Source organism: Staurois parvus, unplaced genomic scaffold (assembly GCF_062004578.1).
Source record: "Staurois parvus isolate SC_StPar_1 unplaced genomic scaffold, SC_StPar_1.0 ptg000589l, whole genome shotgun sequence".
Classification (NCBI taxonomy): domain Eukaryota; kingdom Metazoa; phylum Chordata; class Amphibia; order Anura; family Ranidae; genus Staurois; species Staurois parvus.
In genome coordinates, this window is record NW_028318385.1 from 3,695,753 (window position 1) to 3,715,167 (window position 19,415).

The 19,415-nt window shown below is 38.7% G+C and overlaps 1 protein-coding gene across 2 annotated transcripts in view; it reads right to left on the minus strand.

The window, feature by feature from the left end:
• Window positions 1-18,540, minus strand: part of MN1 (MN1 proto-oncogene, transcriptional regulator) — an 83,550-nt gene extending 65,010 nt beyond the window's left edge. Inside the window, exon 1 of one of the 2 annotated variants that reach the window (XR_016315330.1) lies at window positions 14,641-18,540. Coding sequence is in view for 1 of the 2 variants with exons in the window: in XM_089692513.1 (XP_089548639.1) it covers window positions 14,641-18,130 (3,490 nt within the window). In the remaining variant the exon portion in view is untranslated. The remainder of the gene's footprint in view (window positions 1-14,640) is intronic. The other variant, XM_089692513.1, reaches the window with a different exon arrangement.
• Window positions 18,541-19,415: the final 875 nt, after the last annotated feature.

Below are 19,415 nucleotides of genomic sequence, written 5' to 3' on the forward strand. Positions count from 1 at the left end.
TAGCAGCGAAAAAAGCAAACCAAGTGATATGATTGATGTCTGACTGGCTGAATCGGCAATGTTTGGCATCTGTAAAAATCTACCAGATTATTTGCAGAGCAGATGTAAATACCATCAATATTATAAACACCACAAAACCACAAAAGGTACCTAAAACAATCAGTCAGGCTTCCACAATGATTGTTTTGTAGTGTTCACACTTACACTAACATACTGTGTTTTGTTAGGGTGAAGTATGTGAATAAAGCATGTAGATGCATGGTACATGTATAGAATACAGCTACTTGAGGCCTATCACGTCTGTGAAATACTAGTAACCCCATTCGCACAATCGTGTCACATCACGCAAGGAGTCTGAGACGGAAAACATCTTTTAACTGTTTTCTCAGATGAGCAGAGTACAAGGCATATGTAAAGGTGATGAAATTCCATCATGATATGCATTCACACATGATTCAATAAGGTGTGAGCTGAAAATGTGTCAACAATTTCAACTCTTAGCGAGACATAATTAACTAATAATCCTATATGTTCCGTATATATTCGCAGTGTTTATTTGCATAAATTAGATGCAACATTTTATATTTTTAACTTTGCGTATATTTCTACACAACTTTAGCAAATAATCACTTACAGATGCAAGTGAGTGCACAACTTAACACTGGGAAAATTGTATTTCTCACTTAAAAAAGCTAATATAGTTTAGGTTTTCATATCGGAAAAAAAAAAAACACCTGACGTATAGTTCACTTATTTGTCTATAGAAAACAAAAAGGTACAAAATATACTTCCTTTTTTAACAGCAAATAGTCTTCTAGCCTTAATTATTATTATATCAATTATTTTAGGTTTTCTTGTGGCACATCGATGCACAAAAATATAGCTTCCTGCAGAAAATGCACAGTTCTGCAACCTAGGCCAAATATGCTATATATGAAATCTATACATTGGTTATCCCATTGAAATTAAAAAAAATGGAAAAGAATACTCTGGACACCACACAGAGCCAACTTGAATGTATAAAAAGTATTAATTTTATTTAAACCATATGATGTTCAAAATTCATAGAAAAATAATATACCTGTCCCCAACCCTTAAAAATAGAACACCATTGTTCCCCACCTAAATGCGCCCCCCTAACATGGGTGTGTTACGTTTGAATACATTTTGAATGTTATAAGGTCTAAATAAATGTAGTACCATTTTTTATACATTAGGCTTGGCTTATTGCTCTGCATGGTGTCTGGAGCCACTTTTATCCTTTTTTTTTCTGTGGGGAAACCTGCCCGGCTTGTAGTGAAATAAACACGCCATCCATTGTCACTGGGAGTCCAATGGATTTTTTTGATTTTATGTATTGTTTGCTCCATCACCTTCTAGAGAAGTATAATTCAAAGTGAGCGAATGACTGGTCATCAATTAATATGCATATATACTGTATGTAATATATATATATAATATATATATATATATATATCAGATTGTGAGCACCAAGGAGCAGGGCCCTCCTATCCCTCTTGTATTGAACGGTATTGCTGCTGTATTGTCTCCTGTTATATTGTAAAGAGCTGAGCAAACTGTTGGCGCTATATAAATCCTGTATAATAATATATATATACACACACAGTTTTTTACTACTATGGAGTTGATTTACTAAAACTGGAGAGTGCAAAATCTGGTGCAGCTCTGCAGAGAAACCAATCAGCTTCCAGGATTTATTGTCAAAGCTTAATTAATTGGCCACCATGCACAGCTGCACCAGATTCGGAGTAATCCAATTTTCGTAAATCTTCCCCTTTGTGTGTTGACACAAGTTAACACTTTCTGCTATACTTCTTCATCATCTTCTAGGATTCTGGAGACACAACTGCCTATCATTAAAAATAAACCTAGCTGCATTAATTCACAACTTATTCGAACTGTAACATAAGTAAAAAATAGAAACTTGATACAAGAAAGTGCAATCCTGGCACCTCTATTGCCCCAGGCCCAGACATCTATTGTCTCATAGATCAGACGCCATTAGTGCCTTGTCTATCTCTGTAAAACACACATATAGATGGAACACAAATATGTATTCTGCAGTATTAGCTGGCCATACACTGTGTAATTGACTTCTGTCGAAGGGACAGAAGTCATCGGAAAATTATCAATCATTGTATTCTGATAAATGTTGGGTGCGCTTTCAGGGCTCAGTGTCGTGGCGGGGAAGGGGGGGGTACTCCATTCGCCTCACCAGCTTTAATATGTTTGAACCTTATTACATTTGAGAATTTACCATCTTGACTTGTTTGGCATTAATATCCTTCATTGACAGTGCAGAATACTCGTCTGTTTCCCCATGTTAGTGCAGTGCATTATGTACAATATGTGATGCCTTAGCGTTTGTCACATAAGCGCCAGTGTCACTTTTTATTCCTGACATACTATTTGTTCTGTACGTTTTGATGTGAAGACACCATCTTAATACTGGCACTGAGGCAAATGACACCATTTCATGTAATTTTAATAACGCTTTTGCTGTATTTTGCTTTGCAAAAAGACTGAGATTCACTACATGTTGACATGGCGTGCCATCACCAACGTGTTATCTGTCTATGGTGAGAAAACCTCAAATAGACTGCTAGAGGATTTTGTCATGGTTATGTTCCTGCCCCAACTCACTGTAGGTATACAGTAGATGAAAAATAAAAGCAGCTTGATCTTAATGTTATCAATGTGTTTTGATGTTTAAAAACCTTGTTTCTAAATAAAGTATTTTACTGCTGTAAGTCAATGGGTTTGATGTATTAAAGTGAACCTGAACTCAAAAAATGCTTTGCGATCTATTAGAGGACATCTAAAAATGCTAATTGTGCCAAAGCAGCACCCTAAAATAACTATTTTGCGTAGAATTCCTTCTTGTATCTGCAGCATGAGATCTAAGGCACTGCTGCTTCTGGTTGCTAGTCTCATGAGATTTGGTGATGTCATTACTGTGCTGGAAAGGAATCTGTACCTGAAGACCTGCAGTGCAAGGATCTCCCTGCTTCTCCTTCTTTGGTTCTGGGCTATCTCCATCTCTCCTGCTGCTTCTTGTATATTACCCCACCAGGCATCACTCAAGAGGCAGCTTTGCCAAGAGGAAGCAAAGCCCTGCTCTCCTACCAAGATGGTCACCTCCATACAGGGATACAGTTCAGAACAGGGCACAGTAAGACAGTACCAGGGGAAAGATCGGCTGCAGGGACTCTATAGGCAATAATGTTGACTAGTTTTTTTTACCTTTGCTTTCCTTTTCTGAGCATAGCTTCCACAATTCAAGTAATAAAGAATGTTCACTTAGCAAAACGAATGTTTGCTCTGTGAAAGCTGTATTCACTTTAAATATTCAAGCAATTAAAGTACTTTATCTTTGGAGATGAATGAATGAACACAGCTTCACTTTACTAATAAAACAATTCACTTCCTATGCAACCAATTTCTAACCTCAACAGTTGTTAGTTGAGGGATTCCTGTGAAATACAGAGCTCCCCCTAGCCACTACCCTGCAAATATCTATATTTAATACAGTAACAAAAGTATATGATTAGCAGTACAAACATATAATAGTGTGAAAGTCAATTGAAAATGTACTTTCCAATAAACACTGTAAACATAAGCCATAATATAATATTTTTTTGCTGAAAATATGCTCTAATTTCTCTTTAAGAAAATACAGCAGCACTTCTGTATTAAGACAATGACTATCACAGCTGGCAGTTATATATAGTATGTTTCAGAGTAGTTCTACAGATGTTAAATGGAAGTTATATAGCTTTTTTTTGCTTGCATTTGTTATTGTAGTGTTATTCTGAAAAAAATATTTTAAGTAATATGATTTTTTTATTTTTTTAAGCATTCTAGACTTTTGTTATAATAAATATAGAAATTTTGAAGACTGGCCAGTAGAGGGAGCTCTCAGCTACTCAGCACAGTTACTCTGCACCTAAAGGTGACCTCTGAGATAAGCAAATACTGTCTAAATACAAAAGGGATATACATTCTTAATTGAATTTTGGAGTGCTTTGTATATTTGTTCCAGATCTGCAATCCAGCATGGAACTTTGCCTCTGTACAAAAGCTCCCTGTAATAAAGACCAGTCGCTGCAGCTCCCTCTCTTTTTGCAGGGTGATTGGTCTTGTCTCCGCCTCCTTCTGTAGTTTCCTGCATTCAGCCTGTAGTGGGTGGGGCTGCTCGGTCCCTCCCACCCCTCTGTCCTCTGCACAAACTATGTACAGAACAGTGATATTATAACCACTACTTTTACAGAGCAATATTTTGGATTACAAAGACATTTGGGGGTTTATTTACTAAAGCTGGAGAGTCCAAAATCAGACTCCCTTCTGCATAGAAACCAATCAGCTTCTAACCTCAGCTTGTTCAATGAAGCTTTGGCAATGAAACCTGGAAGCTGATTGGTTTATATGCAGAAGGGAGTCTGATTTTGGACTCTCCAGCTTTAGTAAATAAACCCCTTGGTGTCCACAAAATGGATTAATATTCTTTGTGTCTACTGAGGATAATATCTGGATACAAATTTTTGTGACTGGAGTTCAACTTTAAGAACTATTAAAATAAGATATGAAGAGGGAGTGCATCATTTTCAATGAGTAAGCCAACACATAGATACGCTTTGTGAAAAGGATCAGTACAGCACAGCCACTATAGAGCACCATAAATTAAAAAGCAAGACTTGTGAATGCAAAGGCATTTATTATAAATTATATGTGAATATATATTATATATATATTATATTGTGAATGCAAAGGCATTTATTATAAATTATATATTAAAAAAAAAGCCTTTAACACTTATCCATAAGACTATGTGCATTAAACCGATGTTTTTTATATGCTTATGAAAAAAAAAAAGATATACGTGCGTTTTGAGTATTTAACACATCTGCACGAAATGCAATATTAAACATTCATGCTTGTATAACGCAACAAAAATGTAAAATGCAGTCACCTACAGAACAGAATTGTTCCTCCAATAAATGAAAAGCTGCTTAGCTGCTGTGGGTTAATGCGTGGTGCACTTCATTACTGCTCTCTGCACTGGCTTATTACCCACCCCAGCTGCATTTATACCAGTTGGAAAATCATGGAGCTCTTCACAAAGAAAAAAACCTACGGCAATGTGGCCTTATAAGCAAGGTCGAATTTCAGTCGTACACTCCCCCCCCCTACCCCCACCATTCCACTTTAACAACGTTGTTCCTTATGACCCCAGATCTTTGTGACTGCTCAGTTGCCAACAACCTGCATGAAACAACTAAGAGTCCATTCACACAAGTGCCGTTTCCAGCACTGCAATCCATGCCTGGTTTGCCTGTAAAATGTATAGAATTCCAAAGGGGCAGTTTACACCACTCTACCCCAACTGTTACCATAGTCCGTCAATGCTAACGCACTTTTTTCGCAACGCTATAAAAATGATTGGATCATGTGTTTACTGTGCACTAAGCAAAGACACAAATATCAAGACCTTTTGTATTAATAAAGAAAAACCTAGAAGACACAAAAGTAGCTAAACGTGTATAATGCAGGCTTCAGCTGCTTAACACACTACATGTGCACGCACCTTAGAAAAAAAAAAATTGGTATCAGAATCTTAGTATATAAATACTTGGCAGCCACGAAAATAGTGACACTTGTTAAGATAATGACATAGGAAGCTCTAAAAAGCTAGAACCCCTTTTTTATATATCTGAGCCACCATTAATACTATATTGACCCATTACAGACTGATAAACCAAACCTCACTCAAGATGCAATGACTGCATATGATTTAAAATGGGTGTTTGGGTATCCAGGCATATGTAGCAATAAAAAAGGAAATATCTCAGTATGCTTGAAAAATGCATTTTATGGTAAAAAAAAAAAAAAAGCATACAAGATGGAAGAATTTATTATAGTCTCCCCTTTTTTTTTTTAAAATGAGCAAATTCTGTCTTTCATCATATCAGGCAATAGGTCTGCCTGCATACCAGAGCAGCAAAAACTGCAGGTTTGTCATGCTGGTAACACCCCCCCCTGCAATTTCAAATGCTTAAAGAAGAGAAATATGTGGGTTGCCATTGCTTACTTTGTTGTGAAAATGCTGACTGTCCGGCTCTCAGGTTGATCCAATAGCTGCAAAATGTTTGGAGTCGCTGTGGTTGATTTACTAAAGGCAAACAGGCCATTCTCTTTGCAAGAGAATTTTTACTTTGCAAGGATTTTCCCCCAGACCATAGTGAATCAGGTGAAGTTCTGCTGATTTCCATTATCCAATGGTGTACAAATAATAATAATATTATTGTTTTTTTTCCCATTTTGATAGCACTTGAATGGATATTCTTTGTAAAATGAATTTTCACCATATTTGCAAAGCAAAGGAAAAATCCCCTTTCAAAATGAAAAGTACATTACAAAGTGAACAGACATCTTTGTCTTCTTAAATAATCCCATTGATCTCAGAAACATATGCGCCTTGTATGCACACTTGTACAGCTCAATGACTCTAAATATCGAAGCCACTGGATCACCATGATAGTGGGGCAACAAGCATTGTCCAAAGAAGGGGTCAGCATTGGCAGCCTGTATACTTTCCCCAATACAAGTTTTTTTTAATCACATAGATAATGTTGTAATAGCAGAATTCCTGGGCAGCACAGTGGCTAAATGGTTAGCACTTCCACCTGGCAGTACTAGGGTCGTTGGTTCAAATCCCAGCCACAGCACTACTTGCCTGGAGTTTGCATGTTCTCCCTGTGACCACGTGGGTTTACTCCGGGTACTAAGGGTTCCTCACACACTCCAAAAGACATGCTGGTAGGTTAATTGGCTCCAGTCTAAATTGGCCCTAGTATGTGTATATATGAATGTAAGTTAGGGACCTTAGATTGTACGCCCCTTGAGGGTTAGGAACTGATGTGAATGTACAATATATATGTAAAGTGCTGCGTAAAAATGACAGCGCTATATAAGTACCTGAAATAAATAATTTCCTTAAAAGGGCAGGAACATGCAAAGAAAAGTGCCATAGCAACCAAACACAAGTCATCATTTGCAGATCTGCCAAAATGTATTTTGAATCTGGTATGGGGTTCGATCTCTGTCCACCGTTCTGACACTTTACATTGCTGTACTCAATAAGTCTTTTCCATATGCAAGTGCAGAATCCAAAACAGCAATGCTGTGATCGCTTTCCGAAATCTACTTAAAGGAAAAGTCAAGCTACACCTCAAGACAGCCAATCAGATTCCAACTTCCATTCTATCATGGCAGGTGAAACCTGACCGGTGACTGTGGGCACTGGGCCCACTGTATATCCGCTCCAGCTCCCATAAATCAGGGCCATTGTTATAGAGCCAGTAAAACTGTTTGGAATTATTGCTTCTGCATCACATCGAAAGACTTATGTTTCTATTACCTAAGAGTGAGCTACACAAACCTACATACATTATTTTTAGCACTTCGGCAGAATGGAAATATTTAGCAGCGCTTTAACTTCAGGTCAGAATTTACTTGTGTACACAGTTATTATAATGGCAAATCCGCAGAGTTCATTTGAATAAGGAAATAACACTGACAGGTTATTACTATGAAAAGGTCGGCACTGTAGTAAAAACAATTCTCAGTCAATGTGCTAGCGTTTTATGTGAGTTTTAAAGAGATTAAAACGTCTTCGGAATATATTATGTCAGTATATAAATAAAGGGAATTAAGTCGGCAGGGTAAAAAAATGGGTTAAACATTAACATCAAACTATTGTTCTAAGAAAAGCGGATACATAATAACTAGGAAAAGTAAGCACTCTGCAATTTTACATTTTGTCAAAATGTAGTTCAACATCCCAGACTAATTACCTCTTCATACAAACACTCTCTGAGGCTATTTACACTATTGATTGGAATAGAGTAGATAATGGTTGCCTTACAGTACATTATAGTCATTTCTATACTACAGGAAACCAATATAGGCTATAGGGAAAATGGATGATTCAAAAATAAATGGTACGCACACTTTACGAAGGTCAAATTCTTTCTTGTAATCCCTTTTCTGCCATAACTCTGTTATTTCGAATTTATGGTACGGATATAAAGAACATGACTTGAAACTGAAACGACTAATCAGTGGGGTATATAGGCTTTCTGTGTTGTCACTTTGACTTTTGTGGGGTTTATATATATTATTTGCTGTAATTTGTTTTATATATAATAATTTAAAGGCTTATAAAATTCTTTCACCATAATAAGTTGAAGGTGTGAATTTAAGTCATTATGTACTTAATAAAATGCTGGGCGGGTGCTTTACAGCAGCCTAACACCAAATTGGGTTCACTCCATACAAGGTATGGGTAAATCCGATATAACGTTAGTCATTTGTTCAAAAAGCTGCCGTGTCCAGAGGTTTTATGATTTTCACGCTCAGAAACTCAAGCACATATATGTAAAAAAACATGCATAAACAAATAACACTGCAAGTGAATGTTAGTTCATTAGCTTGATATAAAACTGTTGTTTTTTGCTTTTCCTGTTCTGTGAAAGTTGTATTGTAGGTAGTAAGATCTGCTTTTACTATGTTATCTTAACTGAGTATCTTCTGGATCTGGAATATAGATTTTTACCAAACAAAAAAGTTAAAAAAGATGTTAAAAAAAAAAATGTAGTGCCGCTTTATTTTATTATATATTTACATTATGCCTAAGAGTATGTTTAATTGTCTAAATCCTGCATGAAGACAAATAAGGATAGATAGATAGATAGATAGATAGATAGATAGATAGATAGATAGATAGCTAGGCAAACAGAGAAGAAAGAAAGAAAGAAAGAAAGAAAGAAAGAAAGAAAGAAAGAAAGAAAGAAAGAAAGAAAGAAAGAAAGAAAGAAAAAGAAAGAAAGAAAGAAAGAAGAAAGATAGGCAAGCAGACGAGAGCGAAAAGAAAGAAAGAAAGATAGATAGATAGATAGATAGATAGATAGATAAAGAGAGAGAAAAAATGGATGATAATGTGTAGATAGACAGACAGACAGACAGGTAGGTAGGTAGATAGATAGATAGATAGATAGATAGATAGATAGAGACAGTACGTGTATGTATGTGTAGGTATGTGGGAAGGAGAAATATATAGGAGCAATAGATCGATAGAACATGTGAAAATAAACCTTAATACCAAAACAGACTACATCCATAGTACATCCATAGTAAACAACATGTGCTGTTCCTCGTATAAAATTCTCCATTCACGCGTATTTGATGGTTCTTATATATGCAAGGCCCTTCAGCCTTGTCCATACATTGAACCGAGCAAAATAGTGCAATATTTCTGACATTTGTAAAATACACCTACAAGCTATTTGTAAAAATTTACAAGTATAATTAATGTATAAAAAAAATTACTTATTAAAAAAAAAAATGAAAAGAGTAAGGACACAAAAAATACTAGTAACAGAAAAAATGTCCAGTTTAATTTTCTTCTTAATTCCCATTAGAGGGCTAATTTAGCAGAGGAGTAATTTTCATTCCAGTGCACTCCAAACATGCGACCAAATTGAAGGAAATTTACTCCATTAGCAAATCAGCCTTTGCACATTTAGCTGGTTTATTTCTTTTTAACTATGACATCACGGCTGCATCTTAGGAGGTTAGTGGCTATAAGGAAAAAACCTTCTGTCATTTAACAGGACATTTTTGACTGCTCCCCACCCCTCCTTGACAGCTCATTATACAGCATTATACAGCAAGCATAGGATCAGAATATTGAATTTTGAACCCTGCTTTAAATGACGTATTAGTGGGTGGAGATCTGAAAGAAGGCGAGAACATCAATTCCTATGACTATTAGCTGATCTTCCATCATATAATATGTGCCACGTAGGAACTTTTGACATTTACAAGATCTGTTCTTTGCCAAAATTTTAACATTACTGTTCATATTCAGGTACCAACAAAGATTAGTGATAACGGGCATGTTTTCCATCGATGACAACCAAAATAAAAAAATTACTAAATATACATTCAAAAACTGCAATATAATCATTTAAAACACTGTTTATCATGATTGCGATAACACTGTTTTAGTTGCGAACGTCATAACTTTGCAGCATATTGATACCACCTACAGAAACAATACGCCAAATATTTCAAGTTTTGGCACACTTCACTTAAATCCAATTGTAAGTGCAGCAAAATATCAAGGCAAAACTGTTATTTCTTACTCATGCAGAAAAATAACAGATCAAAAGCCATGTCTAAATGATATAATCAAATATATGACAACTTCCCATCCATCTGGTAGGGACTCTTGAGTCGATGCGTGAAATAATGATTATCGCATAGTCCAGCGGTATTACCAGGCTTAATGTGCAATAACAAATAGTTTAACAAGCTAAACTATAACATTCCATGCTCACATATGTAGAATGTATTTCCATTCATTGGAAATGCAAAGGTGTATAAAAAGCATGTGCCAGAGATAACAAGGGTTGGGCATTTACCGACTCCTCAGCTTTGGCACTTTAAAGTTTTTACAGTATAGCAAGCACACTAAATGACTGTAGGGAGGGGGATCCTACCTATGAATTCACTTTTTAAAGAAATCCCACATATTGGAATTTTGCTACATAAGGCCATACTCTGGCTCAACTGTGTAAACATATAAATAAAAGTCTTTAAAGATTTTTTACTATAAATGTATCATAACTGATGTATAGAATAAATATTTCTATCTCCATGGCATATACATATGTATTTTATTTTTTTTACTGTATCGGAAAAAAAAACATTTTTTCAGTTTTGTATATGTTCTTAACATTGTGCACATCATATATTAAAGAGTTGCGTTAAAAAAAAATCTAACAAAAGGAATTATATACAAGATATGGCAGAAAGACATTTAATAACATTTGTGGGTGATCTTTAAAAGGCACTGGAGTCTTTTTTTCCTCTTTTTTAATCTTTTCAAATGAAACAATATGTAAAAATGTTCAGCTACTCTAGCCTTGAAAGTCAATAAATAAAAAGCAATTTAAATTACATTTAACAGCATTTTGGCTAATGGCTATAATTTGTCACAGAGTATGCCCTGCCACTATTGAAATTTAGACATACTTTAATTGCCCATGGGGTAAGATGGCTAATTACGACAAAAAGTTTAGCCTTCACCATACAGTATGACATAAGGATCAGCGCAAGCTCTTTGAAATGTTCACTGGGAGAATTATCTGTGTCTGCTCTTTATCAGTGCAATCAGCTCATCTAAATCATTTATTAAAAGACATGAAGTCTATTGTATACAAATCCTTCATAGATGACTATTTTACATTTAAAAAGGGCTATAGAACCAGCTATTACCTAGCTGATAAAAAGGACAGTATTCCTTTCTTTTTCGTGCATTTACACAGATTATTTTGCAGACATATAGGACAATTCATTACAACTGTAGTCTCAAAAACAGCACTTTAAACATTTTTGAAGTTTATAATAGGTAAAGCCAGGTAAGCTGGATGGAAATAATCTAAAAAAAAAAAAAAGAAAAATAAGGAGACATACTAAGTGTGCAAAAATGATCATTAATTACATGTATCATAGGTTTTGGCCGAATGAGTAGTCAATCAAGATATTAAAAAAAAAAAAAAAAGATTTAAAAATAAAGAGAAAAAATGTGATAGTACACATTCAGGGCAACTTGTATCCATTTACATCCAGCTCGATTAACACCTGTGTGGTTTTAAGTTACATGTTCCTGCAGAGCAAATGTCAAATGAAGGCATTTGCAGAGACCTTAGGAATTTTAAGGAAAGGAAGGAAAAAAAAAACATAATGGACTTAACCCTTTCATTACTAAAGCTCATCCTTTCCCAAACACATATCACCGTGTTACTCGAAAAATATCGCTATAGTTAAACCGACTTTGACTGTTATTAAAAAAAAAAAAAAGAAAAATTAGAAAAGAACGTACCAGTAGGTTAGATGTTGGCATCACTTGGACACCATTCTAAGCTTTAGTCCACTGGTGACTTAGATTTTATCTAAATGCAATCATGAAATAAAAAAAAAAAAAAAAACTAAAAATACAAAACATATTTTGTATGTTTTTCCATCCTTCTTTTTCCATCTCCTAACTCACTTTTGTTTCAATGGCTAAATTATTTCCCTTAAATTAAAATGTGTCACAGGAGAGCAAAGGTTATGCAGTGAGGTTAAATGCTTGTGGCCACTTATAATAAACAGAAAATGGCTTTGAGAAAGAACAGGGAGCAATTGTTGTATATTGATTCACTTAACACACTGTATAGCCAAAGTAGAAGAAACAGATTGTTAATAAGAAATAAGCTGAAAAAAAAAAAATATCTCTGTTATTAATGATGCCTAAATGTCGCACAAATTAACAAAAATAGGTAATTCCCAGGCTGTGTTTGCCCATGAGGTCAATAGAATATTTATAAACACTGCATTTAGATTTGTGTGATATACACATACAGTTTTAAATGCATTTCATATACATGAATGGGTTACACACAAACACAACATAAAAGATTAAAAAAAAACCATATATATATATATATATATATATATATATATATATATACATACAAACACATATACACACACACATATACTTACATACATACTTACACACATACATACATAAACACACACATGTAGTTATATATAGATCCATTAAATAAATTTATATATATAGTAGGTTAAATAGATAAAAAGAATTCTGATGTATCACATTTCAATAAATAAGAGGCTTTTCCTAAAGATGATTTAATTATTGCCATGGCAATTAATTATAATAAACAAATAAATAAGCTAATAAATTAAAGACATGGCTGAATTCACTGTTCATGTTAACAAGTATAAGATAAGTAATGACATGAAATATATATATATATATATATATACATATATAAAAAATGTTTTTATTTTTTTATGTAGAGAGCACCATAGAACACAAATAATCCCATCTCCAATTCAAGAGGAAGGGCCCCAAACACAGCAATTTCAGCTGTGGCTTGGACATAGCATGGGGAATGCTGATGTGCTCTGGAGTCTGCTGTGCATGCTAAAGATTCATTCCTCAAATAGTGGCCCTCCTGAGCTGAGCATTAAACAGGGACAAAGAGGCAAACAGCGGGGGCTTCTATTCATGCTTCAAAACTCAAAGCTGTAAAGCCAGCCAAAACCATGGCCATTAAATGATGCACGTTTAAACCATCCAAACTCTCTTTTTATTTCTCTTTAACCTATTCCCTAATATCTTAAGTCTTTTGATCCTCCAATGGTCTACTTCAGCAAATGTCAGACTAGAGCACATCAGTATTAAAAAAAAAAACAAAAAAAACAGCTATTTAGAAACCAAACTGTGATTCCCATAGCATTACAATATTGAATGGAGTGCAGCCTATTAAAAATAAGAAAGAGCAAACGATTGGATTAAATGTGATGCTTTTCTTTTCACCTTGCGCTGGTAACAGGGAAATCAATCTAAAATGACCAAGCATCAGTCCACACACAACCCTAACCTGCATCTGAAAATGCGGAGGAATTAAAGAAAAAAATAAAAAATAAAGCAGACAATAAACTTAGGGATTTGTGAAAATAAAGTTATATTAGATTGCATTTCACATTTCAAAAACATACAAAATAGATTCATGCAAGAAATAAATACATTACAGAAAAGTTTTTTTTTTTCTTTGTTGTTGTTTTCAGAAACCTTGAATGATTTTAGAATAACAAAGCTATTCAACATGAATAAAACATTCAATAAAACATCCCACAGAATCCAGATAAGTCTGATTGCACGCGTGTATGTGTACTAATATATATATATACGGTATATATATATATATATATATATACACACACAAACACACACAATAAAGCTGTACAATTTACAATAGATTATTGCAGAATTAACAGAGAAAATAAACCACATGGCATCTCAGGTAATGAACCTAAATCTAAAACTGTGACCCCAAGAACAACCTGAAATATTAACCATTTTTCTGTGTATGGAATTGTGTAAATATACACAGCACAGATGCACAGTATAAGCAGTGTCCTATTACTGTACACTTGTGAGACGTGGTAACCCCTAATGATAATAAGGTAAAGGGTTATATATCTCTTCTAGGGTAAATTGAACAGTAAACATTGATTACCCTCTGTCCTTGCCCTGCAGGCAGCTCCTATTAATTAACTGATAGCATTTTATCAGGGCTATAATGGGAAAGAATACTTCCTCTTTTGTATGGGTAAAAATAGAGGATTGTAAATTTGTATGCACACTTTGCAATTGAAAATCCACAAGAAGTGATATTTGTGAGATAAAAAAAATGTTTCTGGGCTTAAAGATCAATTTAAGTATTGCTTAATCAGGCTGCAAAAAAAGAATGGTTCCAGAAATGCTTCTTTGTACTGGCTAGCCTTAGCAAATACAAAATTGATTAAAATGAGCTTTTAAGAATAATACGTGTCTTGAATTTTATTATATGCTGGACAAGTAGGAATTGTACTGAAGCTTTTTCTTTGATGGGAATATTTTTTTTTTTTTTTTTAACAGGTAACATCCCTAAAGGAGGAAACAGAGTATGCACAAAGTGTATAATTAAATGTATATACCTTCTTTGTTGGTTTGTTGGCTCTTTGATTTTTCCCAAGGTGTGATAGACTTGTCGTCTTCCTCTCCCTCCATCAATGATTTCTCATTAGGCAGGTACCAGGTAGAATTATGCTCTGCCATGAGAGAGTCAAGGTCTATCGTACTCATAGAATTTTTGACATTGTCAGAGCAACAACTGTTCAATTCACTGTCCACATTTTGAGCAGTACAGTCACTTTTTTTATTTTTCATCCCCAAGGGCTGGTCTTCAGAAATGCTGAACTGCTGTCTCTGAAGCTGTATCTGTGCTTGGAGTATCTCTAAAGGGTGAATCTCATCCTGGGTCGATGTGCTAGTAGGAGTGCGGACCTGTTCCATCCCTGGGGTGCCAGGGTGGCCAGCCCCAGTACTGCTCAACCCATAACTGTCCGGGAGAGAGGTAGTGTTATTTAGTAAATTTAGACCCATTGGTTTTTGTCCATTAAGAAGTCCGTGTTCACTCCGCTGAATTTTTGGAGACCCTGTTACCAAAGGACAGTTATTGGGTTTTGATATGTTATTATCTGAACTAGAAGAAACTTCATCTTCATTACCATAAGTGGTGTTGACATCTTCGGAGAAGTCAACATGAGGTGAGCTACTATCTGATTTAGTCACACTTTGAATTCCACTGTCCAAAGATGACATGAGGTCAGGTTGGTCGCTCAGAAGCAGCTCGTTACCTTTCCCCCAAGACGGAGAGGTCAGGGGCTTGTCATGGGGAGTCCCACCAGGTTCTACCGGATTGACAGTTTGGCCCTGCTGCCCTGGGCTTACAACTGCACCCCCACTGTCTGCAGAATACTTATCAAAGTAGTTACCTGGGCTTACATGTCCACTGTCTCTTTTTCTCCGACCCCTCCCTCGTCCACCACCAGTCACTGGTTTGCCATCATTGCCAGGAGTGACTTCAATATTGTAGTTTGGGGAAAGACTAGTTTCTCCCTGTGTGGGTTGCGATGTCCCACTCTGCCCTGTAGATTTACTGTTATTAGTTGTAGCACCAGGACCCTGATTGCCTTGAGAAGAGCCCCCAGAGAAATAATCAGAAGTAGAGCTATTCCCACTGTTGCCATTCAGCTCAGTCTCTGTTTGGCTCAATTTTCTCTTTCCCTCTGCTTGGCTTTTTTTATTAAATGTCACATTGAGGTTTGGTGCACCTAAGCTAGCAATCATATTCTGACAAGCTGTAGAAAGGGCAGCTAAGCAACTTTGTCCAAACATGTTTTCCTTTGCATTAGCCTTACTGAATGAACCAAGGGAAAGTGCCCCCAATTTGCTGGCTGTTGAGCGCTGGCTAGCTTGAAAATCAGATTGTGGTGGGTATGAACTCGGGGATGAATTTACACCAGGTGGGTTATGAGGCGTCGTCTGTCTATTTGATCCAACAAATGGGAATCCTGACTGTTGGCCTATAGCTGGTGCTGCAAAGTCTGGAGCGCCCCTTCTGTCAGCTGGGGTACTGTTCATGCCCACCCCACCGCCTGGTGATTGCATTTGGGAAAGGTTAGCCATGTTGTTTCCATACTGAGAGTGCATACCCGGAGAGTGTAAGGCAGAAACATGTCCTTCTCCTGGTAACCCCAGCGGCTCTTGCATACCCATTCTGTTAACACCCGGCCTAAAAAGCATGTTTGATCCATTTTGTTGTAAATTAATATCATGGGATGTAGGATCTGTAGGGAGATTTGACCCAGCCATCCTCCTTTGCAAAATGTCACCTGGTGGGTGAGGTCCAGGAAACCAAGCATTTTCCTGGCCTACATGTGGATTCTGAGGATCAAAGTTACCAATCCTCCCCCCTTCACGATCAAAGTTAGGCGGTGGAATACTCCCCACTTGACCTCCATGGACAATGCCGCTTTGATTAACATCGCCATGATGGCCCAATTGCTGCAGATTAGCTTGTCTCATTCTTTGCTGTTGGTTTCTGGAAGCCATTTGTTTAATCATCATTGCAGCGTTCTGTCTCTGTTGCATGGACTGGTGATCCGAGCCTGGGTGCTGTAGAGCTGGGCCAGGGGGGAAGCTGTCTGGCACTTGAGGAGGGTATTCCCCTGGGAGGCCAGGGTAGGTGGAGGGAGAAAGATGACTGTCAATGCCGGCATTGTGAATGCTGTTGTTACTCCAGGCAGCACAGTTCTCAACCCCGTGATTATTTGAAAAGTCAAACCTGGGCCTTTTGGTGACATTCATATATGGGGCATCAAAGTGTTGCAATCTTTGATTTGGAGGTTGCTGTGGAGGTCCCTGCTGCATATTGAACATGGACTCAGAATAGGGATGCATATTTCTATTCTCTAGTCTCTGGATGGGGTACTCAAATTGCGAATGCTGGCTCTGCATTACTGGTCCATTGTCCGGCAAGTTTGGGTTAGAGGCATTGCCTTCAGTTTGCTGCTGCCTGGCAATCGCTGGCGGGCATGAGTTTTGTCTGGCAATCAAACCTGTCTGTTGCTGCTGCTGCTGTTGCTGCTGCTGCAGGAGGGGGTGTCTGGCGTTGACTGCAGGCTCCATGCCCACGGGTATCTTACGAGCACCTCCAAACCTCTCAAAGAATACCCCGTGCTGCTGCTGTTGCTGCTGTTGTGGGTGAACTTTGGACATGCCCACCATGCCGGGAGGTCTAGGCAAAACAGAAGCACTGGGGAAGGCGCTGTTGGGGACCTGCCGACCAGCACCGTAATGACCCTCGGACTCAGAAGGAGAAAACACAGGTACCTCAAAGTGTCCGGACGGGCCGTCGCTGGGATAATTGTATTCCAGAGGATCGACGCCTCCTTGGTTGTGGATCCTTCTTTGTTCCAGGTTGTGAGAATCCGAAGAAGTGGACGCAGGAAGCCCATGGAAAGAGGCAGCGCGGTTGGGAGACTGGTCAAGGGGAAGGCAAGGAGCCGGGACGGCGTGGTTGGAGGCGGTGGAGTTGGGGTGCTGGAACTCGGGTAGATTGCCCGATCTTTGCTGTCCAAAGCCCTCTCCGGAAGGTTGGCCCTCGGGCATCTGTTCGTAGCCTTCCCCGAAGCCTTGCTGGTTGCCAAGGTTGTTGTTATAAGCCATGAGCCGGCCACCGTGCAGACAGGAGGCTGTGGCCTCGGGCCCAGCAAAGTTGGCAGGGAAGTGGGGGTGATGCTGGTGAGGGTTGGGGTGGCTGTGATGGTGATGAGGAGGCTGGTTGTTGAAGAAACCATGGACAGGCTGCATGCCACCACCAGGGTGAAGGTCCGAGTGTCCCCTGGCATGGTATCCATAAGGCTCACCATTGAGGTTGAGGTTCATGGCCAGCATGGCAGGCTCTCCCAGGGCACCCATGGCAGGATCCACAGCTCCGGACTGGAAGGCAGCGCTCTTGAAGTGGCCGCTCATGCTGAGCCCGGGCTGAGCGAAGTTCCTTTCTCCTTGGCCGGCGGCGGCGCTGCTGCTGCTGCTTCTGCTATTGATCTGCGGCTCAAACTGCTCCAGCCCGAACATCATTCCCGGCTCATCAATACGGCTGAGCGGGGCGGGGGAGGGGGGGAAGCGGAGCAGCCTTCATGCAGCAGCGGCGGAGGAGCTCACATGGTGCGGCAGGAGCCTGGGGTGGGGGACGGTGACACAGAGCCGGGTCAGGGGATGCTCGGCGGTCCTCAGCGCTCCTCCTGGATGTCCGGAGCGGGCTGGGTGACAAGTCTCATGGTAGAAGGAGAAGGCGGCTGGCTGTGCCGATGTGTGTGTGTGTGAGTGTCTGCTCTCCCCTCCGATCACCAGCCCCACACAGCGAGCAACAAGTTTAGCATTTCAGCAATCCATTCCTCGCACTAGCGGCCAGCCAATGTCAGCGCGGAGGGGGCGCGGCCTGCGCTTAAGGTGGTCCTGCTCCATCCCAGCGCCTCGTCCTCCGCTCTGCCATTCATCGCCATCCTAGCGCAGCCAGCCTCGCCGCCTCGCAGCTCCGGCACCAGAGGCATCCTTTTGTTTGCCAGGAGATCCACCCCGGCCACGGCCACCGAGGGGGAGGGACGGGGGATCTCCGCAGGGTCTCCTTAACGCACTTGCTGGAGTTTGCCTCTCCTCTGGTGTCAGCTGTCACATTGTACACAGCATGGACCAGATCCCTCACCTTCATCATCCCAATCACGTCTTCTCCTCACCCTCTGCTGTGATGTCACATCCCTGGCAATGATGTCATCGCCTTGACACCCCTTGGACGCAACGCCCATTTTCTTCGATATGAATTTCGATCCGTAAATGATCAATCGCGCGATTTTAGAATCTAAAATCATACGCGAACGACGAACGCAATTTAAAAATGGTGCGACTTGGCCCCATCCATCTCTCCCAATAGGAATAATCGATCTATAGTCAGCAACTCATTTGATCGATATGAATTTCGATCAGTAGGTGGATCGTAAATGATCGATCGCATCTATGCGATTTTAGAATCTGATCGATCAAAATACAAATTCATACGCGAACGACGAACTCAATTTCAAAATGGTGCGATTTGGCCCCATCCATCTCTCCCAATAGGAATAATCAATCTATAGTCAGCAACCTGTTTGATTGATATGGATCTAGATCAGTAGGTGGATCACAAATGATTGATCGCATCTATGCTATTTTATAATCTGATCGATCAAAATTCGATCAACTTTATAAGCATAGCATCTCAGTGCTCCCGATCGATGCAGCACAATTGATCATTTGTTACACTGGCTGATCAAATCTGATCTAAGCCCTGATTCACAACGAACGCGATTTCAAAGTGGTGCAATTTGGC